At 49.7% G+C, this 16,976-nt stretch overlaps 1 protein-coding gene across 9 annotated transcripts in view; it reads left to right on the top strand.

Moving 5' to 3' along the window:
* The window catches only part of GPR55 (G protein-coupled receptor 55), a 44,392-nt gene extending 28,346 nt beyond the window's left edge, over positions 1-16,046 (top strand). For 7 of the 9 annotated variants that reach the window (XM_019838843.3, XM_019838838.3, XM_019838835.3 and 4 more), the window contains one exon: positions 12,398-16,046. In XM_019838843.3, the coding sequence (XP_019694402.3) occupies positions 12,398-13,368 (971 nt within the window). In that variant the 3' untranslated portion in view covers positions 13,369-16,046. Of the gene's footprint in view, positions 1-478; positions 563-8,707; positions 9,132-12,397 lie in introns of those variants that run through there. The other 2 variants (XM_045034599.1, XM_045034598.1) reach the window with 2 other exon arrangements.
* The last annotated feature ends 930 nt before the right edge of the window (positions 16,047-16,976 follow it).

The following is a 16,976-nucleotide window of genomic DNA, read 5'->3' as shown; positions in this document are numbered from 1 at the left end:
GGGCTGGGGCCTTCCTGGCCCGCCAGTCCCCTCAACATGAAGGCGTGCACCATCGCACTCCTTGTGTGGACGGCAGTTCTGAATCCTGAACCCCAGAAGGGCTGGAAGTCGGAACAGCCTTCTTCAGACGCTGGCTGTCCCTGTGTGACCCCCAGCCTTTCTTCAGTTGTGTCTCACCTCTGTGCGTGCTGTGGTTCTTGCCCCCCCTTCTCCCTGTTCTTTTCGGAAGCTGAGTGAACATCAGAGGGCCTAAGAGTGAGACCGTCCCCGTAGAAACATGTTTCTCATGCCCCATTCTCGTTCGCTTGGTGGGGAGGGACTCCCACACAGCCCCTCTCCAGAGCCAAGGGAAAGAGCCCCCCCTCACCCCCCCCCCACCCCGGCCAGACAAGGCTGGGGCTAGAGCCATTTGAAAAGCATCTTGGTCCCACCCCCTCATTTCACTGATAAGGAAGCCGAACCCCAGAGAGGGAAGTGGTTCTCTCCAGGGCAGGCTGGTGACCGAGCTGGGACGACAAGTGACATCTCACGGCTCACTCAGCTGCACCGGACCCCCCAACAGGTAACAGCCCCCCGGGCCACTTAGAAAAATCGAGACACAGAGGCCACGGACTGACCTCGTTTTCCTGGATGGCGGGTGACTTCCTGAGGCCTGCTGGTGCTCTGTGGTCTGGGCTCCGTCCACACCTGCCCGGACTCGGCGTCCCAGTTGGAAGGGGTGGCCGCAGCCCCCAGCGGCCTCCACGACAACAGCAGCAGCAGGCGGAGGGCTGGTTTGTTCCTGACGATCGGTGACATTTCCTACGAACCCTCAACTTCCTCCTGATTTGACTCAGGGTTGTAGCATCTTGCTGGGGTGGGGAAACCTCACCATAGGCAGCCCGGGAGCCTTCCCCAGGGGGGCTTGGCTTGCGTGTCACTACCTCCTGCCGGCCCTACTGCCTGCCTCCCGGAACCTGGCCCTGGAAAGCACCAAGGGCCCAAGACCACACGCTGTCAGGAATCACCCTCTAGCCCCTGGGCAAGGTGCTCCAGGCAGGCCAGGGCCGTGAGTAACTTCCCCGGCCTCAGTGGACCCCTCTGGAGAATGGAAACAATAATGGTTTTTTCTTCCTGGGGCTCTTAAGAGCAGTGAGTGATAGAAGAGCTTGGCCATGCAGTCAGCAACTGGGAAGCTGTGCCTGCTGTTATCTATCATAACTGGATTGGTCCCTATATGTACCCCTACGGTGCACACGGATGATCGGCCCCACTTGGCCACAGCAGGGAAATCACATCAGGTGATACAGGTGAATCGGGACGGTGGACACTTGAAGGAAGGGATGAGGTTTTTAAGAGGGGAGGCGAGAGTCTGAGAGGAAATAGGAGGCGGTAAGTGGAATCAGGCACCCCAGAAAGTGAGGAAGGGGGAGCTGGGGGCTCCTGGCTATATCGGAGGCTCTTGCCGGTGATACTGGTGATGCTGTTGGGGGAGGGGAGATAAAGGAGAGACTCAACGTGAGGGCCAGGGAGGCCCCCCACCATCTGTTTGACCTCGGGTAGACTCTAGCTTCTGTGAGCCTCACTGTCCTCACCTGTCAAGTGGGCATCATTATAACAACGGTCCATGTACTGAGTTGTACATGGACAGTACAACGTTGTACAGTACAACGGAATGTACTGAGTTCCCATCGGAGAGCACTTAGCACAGGAACAGCCACATCTCAAGTCCCTGAACTGACCCCTCTCTGACTCCCTGAGCCCCACTCCAACCTGCCAGGCTCGGGGTGCAGCTTCGGCAAAACTTTGGAGTCAGGGAGATTCTATGTGCTCTGTCCCACCTGTGTCCTGCTCCTTTTCACATCGTGTTCCCCAGAAGCCCAGCTCAGGTGTAGACAGATGAATTTATTTATGCTATGTTGTTAGTGGCAGATAATGGCATCCAAATAAATATTTATATTCTGCCTGTGGGATTCAACACTGCACTCCCAGAGGAGACAGGAATTTCAGGCGAGGAACCTGGATGACACTGGTCCAGGGGCGTGTTCCTCCTCAAACGACATTTCTCAGGGGCTGTACCAACTCTTCTCAGCCATGCTGGCCCTCCCATCTTGTAGGTGGCTCACACCACAGTGCTCCGTGAGGATGAGGAGTTTGGCAGCAAAAGGGGGGAGGGTGGACTGTCTCAGCCCGCAAACCTCCCAAAGTTCCATTCTCACTGTTGCTGGTGTTTCTGGAAAGTTCTTCTGTTGATGGGAGGAGGGCTGGCTTGGTCTGAGCCACACAGCTCGGTCTGGATGCCACAGCTGTGCATACTAGGCCTGGGGTCTGCCCCAAGTGCGACACCGGCCTAGGCGGCCACAGGAATCACAGCCCAGAGCCAGCCTGCTTTAGTAAGAGAGCCGGCAAGGTGAGGCCATGGGCTCCTGGCTCGCAGAGCTAGGCGGTGCCGTTCGGATGAGAGAACCCAGACGGAGGCCACACAGCCAGAGCAGCTAGGAGCCTTTGGACTCCTGGGCCAGTCCCTCTTCACACACAATTTTCTCTCCTCTTTACTAAACATTAGGAAACATTAATATATTGACAGAAGATTCCAGTTCAGGGTTAAAAACAACAACAACAACAACAACAACAACAAAAACCCAAAAACCTTTCTTAAGCGTGAATTCCCTTGACAACATTCTGGATAAATGGATCTCCTGCCTGTCCTTACATACGCCTGGTGACGGAGAGCTCAGTACAGAGCAAGGCCACTCTGTCTGCTGTCAGATGCTCCAGTAACGAGACAGGTCTCTTTCTACGGCACCTGGAGCCCATTCTGCAGAGTCGTACAGGGAGGCATGCCTTGAGCGTTGAGGGTGCTAAAATGGCTATTCTTTTATAGACCATGGGCACCTCCAGTCCTTTCCACGATCCCCCTGGGTTGTGGCTTCCTTGCCTGTCCACGTGCAGCCCCAGCCGAGAGTGCCCAGGTTACCAAAACAGCACAAAGACCTCTGTCTCCCTTTGTTCCTCTTCTAGATTCTCTAAATGTAGGTCTGGTTGCCATCATTCCTCGCTGGCTTTCGTGTTTGCAAGAATACTTACGAATCCCCGGTTCCCCTTACGCTGTGGCCGCCTCTGTGTTTTGTGTATAAACATTGGTTCTTTCCCAATATTTCGGTGACATAGTTCTGATTTTATCTCTGACCCACACGTTATTTAAGAGACTACTTAAGAGAATGCATAGAAGTACCTATTATATATTATTAATATCATGGTGCTCAGCAAATAGTGCTGTCTTCTTTGTGGTCTGAGAACAGAAAGGGTGGCACCACCGGGGCATACTCGGCGGGGCCCGTTCCTGGGATAAATGTGGCAAAAGATCCTTGTCTTCTTGCAAGAAAAGTCTATTCCCCTGATTTATGATTCAGTCCTCACCGATCTGCCTTTTTAATTGGGCTATTCAGAGCCTAAAAGTTCTCTGTCCACTTGATCGATGATACTCTGAGAGGGGAGCCTTAAGGTCTCTACCTACAATTCTGTTTCTACTGTTTTGTGCATTTCTGGTGCGCTCCTGTTACGTGTTTCTTTGCTGTGCACATTGGAACATAAATTGTTTTATGTTTTAATTATTTATTGTAACTTTTACCTTTGGAAAGTCTCTGTGTTACTCTATTTTTACTAAAAAAAAATGACTTTGTCATACTCCCTTTTTTTCTAGAGTTCCGTGTGCCTGATAAACCAGAGATTAATTACCCCATCATTTTACTGTGTCTGTGTCTCTTTGTTTTCTCTGTGTTTCTTACTGGCAAAAGAGGATTGGGTTTGGGCTTTTTTTTTTTAAATGAGTGCTCCTTTTTATATGAGTATTATCATTTTTAAGGAGTATTATGATTTTATTATAAATGTCACATTTCTGTAAACCTCCACGGGGTTACTGTCTACGTAGAGACATGGCAGTTTTTTCATGTTTAGTTTCTATTGTGAATTTTCTCTTCCTTGTGTTTCTTTACGATAGACAAGATAATTTAACCTGAATATCGAATTTAGAAACTATTTAAGTTTGAACTCCCACATTTGTTTCTATTAACAGCTGTCCAGACTTTGGGAGGATTTATTTAAATATCTTCCCTTCCCTCGCCCCTCTCTCCATTGCTGATCAGCATTTTGAATGTTTTTTTGTATCGCTCTTTACTCCTAATGGCTGACCTGTGGACAGATGAAACTTTTTTTTTTTAATGTTTATTTATTTTTGAAGGAGAGAGAGAGAGAGACAGAGCATGAGCAGGGGAGGGGCAGGGAGAGAGGGAGAGAGGGAGACACAGAATCCGGAAGGGGCTCAAGGCTCTGAGCTGTCAGCAGGGGCTCAAACCCACGGACTGTGAGATCATGACCCGAGCCGAAGTCAGACTCCCAACTGACTGAGCCACCCAGGCGCCCCGAAACTTTTCCTTTTTAAATCACACATCAGGTTTCTGTGGCCATTTCTCCTCTCTTAGGTGGCATCTGCTCTCTCACCTGCGACTTCCAATCCTCTCTGTCACTTCGTGCTTTGTTCCCAAGTTTCTCAGACGTTGCGTGTTGAGATGTTCATCTTTGACCTGGCAAGATCTATGCTTCATCAGCTGAGCACTGGTTAGTTCAAAGCATTTCTTTAAATTTAGTATGAGCCTCACTCCCACCCCTGCCGTGCCTCAAACACACACCCAGACTTTTCTTCTTTTCAGGGAAAGTCAAAGCCTCTTCTTCCTTTTCTCCTAGCTAGCATTTACTACACCTTACAAAAATTAAAATTGTTTTTGTGTCACCGCTGATTACTTAGAAAAATATATACAGAGAGAAAAAGAGAAGGAGATAAAAGATTGACTACGCACCCACTACCTGTTAGAACGCAACCAATGTTTGGCATATGGAAAGTTTTTTCTAGGTTTTTTTTCCCTGTGTGTGGGCTTTTAAAATCATAGTTGAAGTCATTCTGAATGTATAGTTCTGTAGTTTGTGGGTTTTTTACTTAGCATAGTCAGCATAAACATAACATAATCAGACAGAAAAAATTTCCATTGAGTAGATTTACCATCCTGAAATCAAGCTCCTGTTTCTATTGAAAAGTTTGTGCGTTTTTTGCCATCAGAAAAAAATGCTAAACACGTTTCCGTACACAACTTTTCCTTCTTTTTCGTAATTGACTTGAGGTAAATTTCTAATCACCGGATGAGAGATTAATAACATTTCTTTGACTTGTACGGTGAATGATCAAGTCAAGAAGCTGTGTGTACTTACCAGCATGTCAATGACCGTTTCACAGAACCCTTACCAGCTTCTTTATTGAAATGATGAGCAAAAATTTATGTCTTTGTAAATCCTCCTCTGGGAACTGTTTGTGTCCTCTGCCTGTTTGTCTGTTGAGGGTCTTGATAATGTATATGTTTTTTATACTCTTCATAAAGAAAGAACATCATTTGTCTGACATTATTTGTGTGTTTTCCTTCCCTAGTATATTTCTTGATGTTAACCTTTTTTAACAGAAAGAAAATCTCCTAGGTTTCTATATATTGTGGTCAGAATGTAGCCAACATAATTTCTGCTTTTTTTTTTTAATAGAAGATTTTGTTCCTGGTAGGCAGATAATTCATTTTGGCAATTTTTTTTTTTTTGATACTTGAGAAAAGAGTAGGTTACATTTCTGTTTCAAACCAAATTCAAGAGCTATTAATCAAATTGTATTCATTCTATTGTTTATATAACTCTACATCCCAACTTATATCTAGCTTACTTGATCTGTTCAAGTTTATAGTACATTAGAGTCTGATGCTACACCGTGTCTTTGCCAATGGCCCTTCAGATTCTAGCGATTAGACTTCATGTACTTTTACAGGCTATTATTCAGTGCATAAGATAACTCTATCGGCCTTCATAATTTTTCTTTTGTTAATGTTAAATAACCTTGGTTCTGATGCGTGGCTTTATTAAACTCTATAATGCTTGATGTGAATATTACCACTGACTTTCTTTTTATCCAGATTTGTCTGCTATACCATCATAGGACTTTTACTTTGAACATTTCTCTGTCATTAAGTGTGTCCTTTATAAGCAACAAAGAGTTGTATTTCATAGCTGACCTAAAAACGTTAGTTAATAAGGAAAGCATGACTTTTTTATGTTTATTGTAATTTCTCTGCTCAGTTTCTTTTTCCAATTTATTTACTCCTTTGCTATATGGTCTGATTTGTTTGTTTGTTTCTATCTTCTTTGGTGATTTGAAGATATGCATCCTGTTTTTAATAGTCCGTGGTTAGTTACTTCAAGGTTTAAAAAAAAACCTCTTACATTCTCTGTAATTATCAAAGTGAAAAAAACCCCGGAACAATAACTTTAATTTCCTTTTATGGAATATCTGCTTAGCCCATGTCCTGTTACTTACCACGATCCCTGCCCCCACCACCCCAAGGGCATTCTTCCTTCTTCATCAATTGATCTAAGGGATTACCGCTTGTCTTTTAAAAAAATTTTTTACCTTAATTAAAAAAATTTTTTTAATGTTTATTTATTATTGAGAGAGAGAGAGCGAGAGCACAAGTTGGGGACAGGCAGAGAGAGAGGGGGACACAGAATCCGAAGCAGGTTCCAGGCTCCGAGCTGTCAGCACAGAGCCTGATGCGGGGCTCGAACTCATGGACCGCGAGATCATGACCTGAGCTGAAATGAAGAGTGGGATGCTTAACCGACGGAGCCACCCAGACGCCCCTACCTCTTGTCTTTTTTAAGTGACCTCTTTTACAGCGCTTTTCTTTTAAGTTTACATTTGTAACCATAATCATCATAACTGAAGTCTCTTCGTGGTTCCCTGCTTTTAATGCTCTGCCCTAAGCTTTCCACCTTGATATTTTCATTCTTCGTTGTCATTACCTCACGGAGGTCTACATTTTTGCGTGCGTCTGGGAGTCCATTTCTTTCTGGAAGCCACACATTTCTGAGGGTAGTTTTCTGTGCTCTTCACACCGTCACAGCAACCCAGATGGGTAGGAAAGACTCGGGTCCACATTTTCTCCCTCAAACCTCTTCTGTCGTGAATTACTTTTTCAGAGAAGTTTCCAAGGAATTTGCTTTGTTTACTCACAGATGTTTGTAGGCCTCGATGTTAATGGCATCTAAAGATGTGAGCGGAACATCTGGGAGGGGCTCTCTTTCCATAAATTTTGCACAAAACATGGCTTCTCTGATCCAAGTTCTTATCTTCTTTGTTGTCCGATTCAGCCCCATCTCTCAGGCACCCCGCTGCCTGTCGGTGACTAACAAAGGTCATCTTGGACCCTTCAGGTCTCTTCACACATCTGATTTGCTTGACCCGTGACCTCTTCCCATTCAATTCTATTTCCTTCCTGGTCTGAGGCTGGAACCAGGGCCCGTTCAAATGCTTCTTGTGAGGCGATCAGACCCACCATCCCTGCTGAAGAAAGAGAACACATATAGATGGTCCTGATGGGAATGGGAATTGGGAACGTCCCCACTACTGCGCGGCACCTGCTAACCAGCTTGTGACGTAAATAGAAGCATTACGACAGCCTCGGGGGTGGCTATCAGCTGGCTGCTCCAGCCTTCCCCTTCAGGAAACCCCGCTGCCCCATGGGAGCACTGGTGACCTGCAGCCCAGCTCTGCCTTCAGCTCCACAGTGATGGTGGTCCTGGGGCCACACTGTCCTTGTGTTGCTTCCAGCCAATCACCGAGCCCGGCAGAGGCACTGGTCCTGGGTGACTCCTGCTTGACCTGGGACCCCTCCACCAGGCCACCCAAGCTTAGGGGCTCCCCGGTGGTCCGGCCAGCAGGTTTTCGGAGCCGCACCGTGCTCTGACTCTCCTCCCACAGAAGGCTTCCTTCCTTCCCTCTCTCCTTCCACAGGTGTCCGACCTGCCTCTCCTCTTTATCCCGCACCGACGTTTGTCCCAAGAAATCTCTCAAATGTCTAATCCTGTCTCAGCGTCTGCTTCTCAGCGTCCCAACCCCCCCACCCCCCACCTCAATGCAACAGGTGGACAGGTGGGTTGGTGCGGATCCCCGGGTTGGCGGGAACAGGAACTATCGAGGGCCCCTGGCAACAGGTCAAGTGTGGGGAGCTTGCTGGCTCCTAGCACAAGTGGACTGGCCATTGTTGGCAGCTGATCTTCGAGAAAAATGACTGCTTTATCTCTTGCTGCAGGCTGGAGCCTTTTTATCTTCTTCCAGAGACGTTCCTGATCTTTTTTTAAAAGAAGATTTTTTTAGAAAGATGGTTTCCTTGAACTTTCCGAGGGAATTCAGAGGATTAATTTTTCAGAGGCTCTGCTTACTCTGCCGTTAGCTGGAAGGTTTTTTCTTTTTCAACCTAATTTCTTTTTGACAGTCCATAGAGTGCTTTCTCTGACTTCAAAGATTTCCATTTGAAAAGTTGCCATTTGAAGTCTGTCAATAATTCAAATGTGCCCTTTAGGATGGTCCTCCCGGAGAACACTGATAGCTGAATTGTGTCTCTTTCCCACACACACACCCGGTGCCATCGAGTCAGACAAGCCCCAGCTTCCGTCAGACCATTTTTCTCCCTTTGTTTTTCTTTGGTTTGTTTGACTCAGCCACATGCTGGGGCTGGGTTGGGTTTTACCTTTGAGCATCACTGACTTTTTTTTCTTGGCCGCTTTAGTTGTAGTCATTGAACCACTGGTGATGCAGTAGATTCTTCCATGGAGGACGCCTGAGCATGACCCAGCCAAAAAACGGACGCCTGAGTTCCTCTTTTTTGCAGCCTCGTTGAATTTCTTTAAACACAAACCTATATTTGCTCTTATTCTTGTGGTTCTTGACTTACTGCTGCTTCTGCTATTGAAGGTGACTTCTCTGAGCCAATCGAGTCTTCCTGTTTGGTGTTGCAACACTTTCCGGTGAGACCGGGATTTGTTTTTTTTTTTCTGGCCTGCCGTTGTCATCATTTTTGAAATTTCTCTTGCTGGTTCTAAGTTATTCTAGCTATTTTCTGAGATAGGCCTGGGGATATTTTGGCATTTTTAGCTAGGAGGAAGCAGCCTGCCAGCTTGTGTTTCTGACAGGTGTCCTCCAGCGGGAACAGGTGCGCAGGGGGCTCCACACTGCACAACTCCAGGAGGCGCTCTTCGCAGAGACCTCGGAGCACGAAGCTTTAAATGTGAGAAAATACATTTTCCTACATCTTTTGTGATATAAACCCCTAAGCATAGTTAACACATAAGGAAACCACCGAATCAAGCAACGTATGTTAACTGTTTAACACATAGTTCTCCATGGATGATACAAAAATATATTCTTTTTTGCTAGCAGTTAGAGGGGGTTTGGGAATGGCATTCTTTTATATATTTTTTAATGTTTATTTATTTTGAGAGAGACAGAGAGAGATTGGGGTAGGGGCAGAGAGAGAGAGAAAGAGAGAGAGAGAATCCCAAGCAGGCTCCCTGCTGTCAGTGTGGAGTCTGACACTGACAGTGTGGGGCTCGAACTCATGAACCGTGAGATCATGACCTGGGCCTCAATCAAGAGTCAGATGCTTAACTGACTGAGCCACCCAGGTGCCCTGGGAATGGCATTCTATATAGGGTCTCAAAAATACCCAAATCCTTCCTTCCCAAAGGCTTACAAGGGAATTATACTAAGAGACCATAGCAGAATGGGAATTCTCTTACCCATATCTGTGGAGCAAAGAAATAAGTCACACAGATGTTTGTTGGGGAAGTTTTTGTTCCCTAAAACCCCTAGAAAACCTAAATGTTCGTGAGTAGGCTATTAGCTAAATGAGTTGTGGTATCTCCTCACAACAAGAAACAACAGTGCATATTAAGAAGAAAAAGTCAATTCATCGACGTTAACGTGGAACAATTTCCAAGAAACATTGCAAAGTGACAAAGCAAAGGTCAGAGCTGTGGGTGTAATATTTTCCAAATTTAAAGAAACATATGTATGTAGGTATATGTGTGTGTATGCGTGTGTGTGTGTGTGTGTGTGTGCGCGTGTGTGTGTGTATGCCTATCTTTGGAAAATTTCTGGAAAAAGTATGCACAGAACTGTTAACCGTGGTTGCCTCTGGAAAAGACAACTGAGGCCCTGGGGTACAATAGAGGCTTCTGTTTCTTTCTTTTTCTTTTCTTTTCTTTCTTTTTTTGTATTGTCTGAATATCTTATGGAATGCATGGAATACTTTTTCAATTAAAAAAAAAAAACTACTAGGGTCGCCTGGGTGGCTCAGTCAGTTAAGTGTCTGACTCTTGACTTGGGCTCAGGTCATGATCTCACGGTTCATGGGTTCAAGCCCTGCATTGGTCTCTGTGCTGACAGTGGGGATCCTACTTGGGATTCTCTGTCTCTCCCTCCCTCTGCTCCTCCCTGACTGGCTCGTGTGCATGTGCGCGCACGTTCTCTCTCTCTCTCAAAATAAATACATATACTTAAAAAAACCTAGTAGAACAAGACAAGCTCAGCTGATAGCTGCATTGGTCGCTAGTACAGGGTTCTTGGTCACAGACTATGTTGGCACCTTCTCCCTGCCACATCGACATTTTGGACCTCAGCCCCTGCTGCCAGGAAGTCACTGAGGGCAGGAGAGTCCTAATGAGTAGTCTGTGGCCCAGAGCGACTGACCTCCCACATGCAGCGACCTTGTGTGCTCCAGGACCTGGCACGCCCAGTGCCTCAGACCAGTCACACCCGCCCATCTGCTCGGGAGGTGGGGGCGGGAGAAAGGAGGGTGGGTGGAATCGGGCTCATATTTGAATTCTCTGTCCACTGGGCTGCACATGCCCTGGCTTTGATCTGCTCCAGGACCACCGTTACGGACCTTTGCGTCCCAACCTCCCTTTCCCAAATTCAAACGCAGAAATCTAACCACCAAGGTGGTGGCATTAGGAGGTGGGGCTTTGGGGGAGGTGATTAAATCCTGAGGGCGGAGCCCTCGTGGGTGGGATCAGTGGTCTTAGAAAAGAGACCCCGAAGAGCCCTCTTGTTCTCTTTCCACCACGTGAGGACAGAGAGAGGAGTTGGCAGTCTGCACCCTGGAAGAGGGCCCTCACCCAACTGTGCTGGCACCCTGATCTCGGACTTCCAGCCCCCAGAGCTGTGAGATACAGATTTCTGCTGTTTATAAGCTACACAGCCCACTGAACCAAGGCAGTCACCTACCACGATACAGAAGTCCACAAGGGCATGCACCCGCCCCCCCCCCAAATTTGGCCAGCTCTTAAGTGAGACCTGGCCAGGGCCTGCCTTGGACCCTCGTCTTTGGCCTGATCGGAAGCCCTGACTTGGGAATTCCTGTCTGTTGGCAACCAGCTTCCCCGTGCAGCCACACTGCAGCCTGGTCCTCTTGTCCTTGAGACCAGCTCTAATTGTCCACCTGTGTAAAAGCCTTTCTTTGCCCCGTGGAGAACTCAAGCCGTCACATTCCCTCTGGGAATGTCCTTTCTTCCGTGTCTCTCCATTTTCTGTCTGGTTTTCTCCTTGATGTAACAAGGGGCTGCAGCACCTCTAGACTTTATGTCTTTCCAACGTCAAGTCCCACTGAGAGAGAGCCCCAACCCCCTTCCTAGAAACCCAAGTAAGAGTTACTGTGGCTTTTTGTCCTCTCTGGGTGGGTCAAATGTCTATCCCTGAACCAATGAACAACTAGTCACCGTGTCTGTGACCAGCCCTTCGGGCAGGGGTGGGGTCGACTCTGTCCAGCCTTCTGGGATGCGGGTGGCGGGAAGCAGACAGACAGCATGCAAAGAGGGTCTGGGTCCCCGAAACAGCATTTGAGTTCCCGGTCAAGCTGTCGCTCGTCAGCCCTGCCCTAGTTCTCATGTTCTCAGCTGTGTGAAATTCTCGCTTTGCTTAAGCCAGTCTGGGTCAGGCTTATGTCATTGTTACTATTTTCTTCTTCCTCTTTTTAAATGTTTCTTGATTTTTGAAAGAGAGAGAGTGAGCAGGGGAGGTGCAGAGAGTGGGGCCGGGGGAGGGGTGGGGTGCCGAGGATCCAAAGCAGGCTCCTCACTGATAGCAGAGAGCCTGATATGGGGCTTGAACTCACAAACCGTGAGATCACGATCCGAGCTGACGTTGGACACTCATCCCACTGAGCCACCCAGGCATCCTGGTGATTGTTACTACTTTCAACAGAAAGAGTTCCGATTGAAGAAAAGGACAGATGTTCACACACAATTCCATTTTTGTAAGAGGAAAAAGGGACACACACATGTGCACGTGTGTGTGCGAGTGTGAGAGAGTCTGGAATGATACACAGCAAAAGGTAATAGTGGTTACACCTGGGCAGCTGGATTAGAGGCAATGTTTTCTTGCATTTTCTAATTGTTACTTAATGGGCACGAATGGCGGTGGGACAAAGTCACTTGGGTCCATCACTTGTAGAGAGCGAGAGGAACTTCGTCTAATCTGCTGTTGGTGTTGTAGGAAAGAACATGAGTCAGCAACTAAACAGAAGCCAGAACTGCTCCTTCAGCGATGTGGATGAGCTGATGAAGACGGTGCAGCTGATGGTCCACATCCCCACCTTCCTCCTGGGCCTCCTCCTCAACGTGCTGGCCATCCGAGGCTTTAGCACCTTCCTGAAGAAGAGGTGGCCAAATTATGCTGCCACTTCCATCTACATGATCAACCTGGCAGTCTTTGACCTGCTGCTGGTGCTGTCCCTTCCGTTCAAGATGGCGATGTCCAACGTATGGGCTCCCCATCCTTCCGTCTGTACGTTCGTGGAGTGCTTCTACTTTGTTAGCATGTACGGGAGTGTCTTCACTATCTGCTTCATTAGTCTGGACAGATTCTTGGTCATCCGGTACCCGTTCCTGGTCAGCCACCTCCGGTCCCCCAGGAAGATCTTTGGGATCTGTTGCACCATCTGGGTCCTCGTGTGGGCGGGGAGTATTCCCATCTACAGCTTCCACGGGAAGGTGGAAAAGTACATGTGCTTCCACAACATGTCCGATGGCACCTGGAGTCCCCAGGTCTTCTTCCCCCTTGAGGTGTTCGGCTTCCTTCTTCCCCTGGGTGTCATGGGTTTCTGTTCCTCCAGGAGCATTCACATCCTGGTCCACCGTCAGGGCCTCACCGAGGACTGGGTCCAGCAGAAGGCCTGCATCTGGACAATTGCAGCCAGCCTGGCTGTCTTCGTGGTCTCCTTTCTTCCGGTCCATTTGGGCTTCTTCTTGCAGTTCCTGGTACGGAATGGCTTTATTGTGGAGTGTAGAGCTAAGCAGAACATCAGCTTTTTCTTGCAATTGTCCATGTGTTTCTCCAACATCAACTGCTGCCTAGATGTCTTCTGCTACTATTTTGTCATCAAAGAATTCCGCACGGACATCATGGCCCACCGGCCTTCCAGGGTCCAGCTCGTCCGCCAGGATACCATGACCAGCAGGATCTAAGGAAGGAAAGACCTACACAGAAGAAGGAACCCCCGGCCCCAAATCCCAGTAGCAGATACCGCGTTCCGACGTTTCTGATGTGGTGGACCGATGTGGCACATTTGCTGGTGTGCTTTCCCTTGTGATGCTCGTTGAACACTGTCTTTGCTCATTATGCTCCAAAGAGCTTTCCCCAGCACGCAGACAACTGGACATGAATCACCCAGTATTTGGGAGTCTCGGAAGGACCCGAGAAACGGGTGAATTCTCTATTTCTAAGCTCAAAAACATGAGGCAGAAGAATTGAGAAAGAGGAGACCATCGGAGCAAGGCTGTTTCCCAGCTCTTCCCCATCCTTCTGTTAGACTAGAAGGTTCTGGAAAGGAAGAGAGACGAGTTAGGAGAGAGACCCGAGAGGGTTGGTCATGGTGGGAAATGCTCTGGGAACAGACGGAGCAGGAGGGATGTAGCAAGCTCCTTTCTGGTTTGGGGATCCCAGGGTAGAGCAGATTTGTACTTCCCCATCCTTTCTGGGGCTTTGCTGGCCAATAACCTCACAGAGATGATAGCAAGTGGGGGTGAGAGGGGCAGAGAAAGAACCTGCAGAGAGCCCCAAGTTTCCTATGGGAAAGAAGGACCTGGGAAGCCAGCCAAAGCTTCCCGTGTCCTCCCCAAGGCTGCAGAAGGATGAGTGAGGGGAGCCGGTGTGAACCAGGCCATGCTGAAGCTATGGACGCTTTGTGGAAGAATTGGGGACAGAGTGGAAAGGCACTGGTGACACCTGAGAGCCACAAGGGAATTGGATACACCTGGGGAAGGAAGGTGACAGGCCAAGGACCCCCTGTTGCCATCATGATGTAGCCTAGAAGAGGCTGATCTAAGGATTCAGGCTTGATTCGGTTCAGCCAGAGGAGAATAAGGAACATGTGTTTGTCTTGCCCACCTGAATCCTGCCAGGACGGCTGGCTCGGAGCCACTGTCCACAGAACTGTCCCTCTCCAGTGGCCGGGAGGGGGCAAATGAGCCAGCCGGGAATGGGAGGAATCATCTCGATGGCATGGAGCCCCTGGCAGTTCCTACTCGAAGACCAAACAACCGCCTCCCGGTTTGGACCGGGCTTCTCTCTCCAGTGGCCCTGAGGAGGAGGAGCGGTGGCGGCTGTGAGCCTTGCGAGGACGTAGCCGCCTCTCCAGAGAGCAAAATGACTAGAAGGATGGGTTGTGGGGTGGTTTTGCGAGACGGAGTGAGTGGGACGAGATGTAAGGGATGAGACCTAATGTGAGAAAGGGGGAGGTCTTTAGGAAGAAAAGAACCACTTTCTACTTGGAGGGAAAGGGGCTTCCACTGCCAAGGGGTGGATGGAAGGTAAGTGGCTTGTGGCCGAAGAAGAGGGCGATTTCGATAAAACCCTGCCAGGAGGCGGGGGCAGAGGCTGGGTGATTACCGAGGTGAGGCCCGAAGCCACAGGGCTCTGTGAAGGGGTGGGGTAGCGGCGGGGGGTGGTGGAGAGGAAGCGTGGAGGGCAGAGCTGCTTCCTGCTTGAGAATCGCCAGCCTGGCTGAGAGCATCCAAGGGCAGGAACCCCTCTGACTCCTGCTTCCGCCCCAGCCAACTCAGTAGTCAGGTGGAGGGAAGGGTGAGAACACGGCATCAATGAAAGGGTGGATATAGCTGTGGAGGAATGATCGTGACCAGGACCAGAGGCTCCCGCCTTCCCCCCCCCCCCCGACACTGGGCATCCAGGAACCGGTAGCCTGGGGCAGGGGCTCTGCAGTCCAAGCTGCCCTGAGGTGCCTACACCCTGCACCGTTTCGCGGCCATCCTGGACAGAGGCTCTAAGAAAGCCAGGCTGTTACATCCAGCAGGACATTGGTGCCGGGGGTTGGTGGCGGGGCGGGGAGCGGTCAGAGCCCATGGGTACGTGCAGTCACCGCCTCTCCCTCAGTTTCTCTCTTTGCACTGGGAGCTGGGAGTCCAACATGTGGCACTTATATCTACCACTTACATGGGGCTGGACAGGTTTCCTGAGAGAAAATTGATGGCAGGGCCCTGACAACCCATCACCCCCTGTGATGTTCATAAACATAAAATGTTGTCCTGGGGGCAGCATGACCCTGCCCGAGCCGGGTGATGGAGAAGGCGAGAGGGGAAGCTAGACCTATGAGCTCAGGTTGATATGGCAACCGTGGACTTGTGGGTGAGCCTTGGAGACCCCCCCCCCCCGCCTGCCCGCCACTGATCCCAACACACTGGAGGAGCCCACGAGCCTCTTCTGTCTCTCCATGGGGACCCATCCTGGTCTGCGAGTCACAGAGGACTCAGCAGGGTCTGTAGGGGTGGGCTCAGGTCCAGCGCTTCAGACCAGGCCGCTCTGCAGGAGGGTCCACACTGTAGGCCAAGCAGTCAGGCCCAGCAGGCACAGGAGGGACAGAGGTCAGGGTCAGGGTCAGGGTTCAGGTGCTGAGGCATTCGAGGGCCCATTCGAATTGGCGAACGCTGAGCTTAGCTGTGGAAATCACTGAAATTCCTGCCATCAAAGGAGGCTGGGGGACGTTATTTGGCCATAAATGTGACCTATTTTTCCTCCCAGTCTGGAAAAACCTGAGGCATACTTGTCATATGTGCATGTATGAAGCTAGCACAATTAAGTGGAAAATGACTTGTTTCATCGGATTTGCCAAATAAATCGATTCCTGGGATGTGACCTGGTCTTGGGGGGCACTTACTGGCTCCAGTGTAGAGCCGGTCCCTGGTGGCTCCTTCCCTGGTGACCCAACAGTCTTGGCCGGAGGGACCAAGAAGGGCCCAGGCGGAAGCAGCCACATGGACGCCGAGTGTGAGCAGACACAGGAGCGGGGCCGGGGCCTGCCCGAGTGGCCAGGAGCCGGACCCTGCAGAGTCTGGCTCAGTGCAGGTCCCCGCATCTGCTCGGGGACTTGGTTCTCCGCGATAGCAGCTGCACCCTCTCCCTCCATCTTGTCCGACCGCCCCCATGATACTGGAGCTGCTTCCCAAGGCCCTGGCTCTTTTTACAGACATCGTGAGGCCCAGCAGAGGAGACCTGCTGACCACCAAGGGGCCGAAGACCCAGGGCCAGTACTCCAGAGGTCTTTGCTGTGACCCGTCCCTTCACTAACTGCCTGCGGAGCGAGTCTGACTCTCCCGGGTTAAATCTGAGTTTTCCTTTATGGCTCCGCACGTGTGGACCCTGCTCACCTATCCAGAGCTCCTGGAGAATGTGAACTCCTGGGTGCTGGCCCCGGGGCCACCTCTTTCTCCTAAATTCCCCACAGTCTCAACTACGGCCCAGTTCTGGCCTGGGTACCGAGGGCTAGCTGGGGACATCCTCGTTCCTTGACAATTGCTATATGTGCCCCCCACCCCCCGCTGCAAATCCATATGTTGAAGCCCTAACCCCCAGTATGATGGTATTTGGATGGGGCCTTTGGGAGATACTCAGTTTTATTTATTTATTTAAATGTTTGTTTTTGAGAGAGAGAGAGCATGCGCGCGAGTGAGTGAGGGAGGGGCGGAGAGAAAGAGGGGGACAGAGGATCCGAAGCAGGGTCTGTGCTGACAGCAGTGAGCCCGATGTGGGGCTTGAACTCATGAACTGTGAGATCATGACC

Source organism: Felis catus, chromosome C1, assembly GCF_018350175.1.
Source record: "Felis catus isolate Fca126 chromosome C1, F.catus_Fca126_mat1.0, whole genome shotgun sequence".
Classification (NCBI taxonomy): domain Eukaryota; kingdom Metazoa; phylum Chordata; class Mammalia; order Carnivora; family Felidae; genus Felis; species Felis catus.
This window is presented reverse-complemented; position numbering and strand designations above follow the sequence as displayed.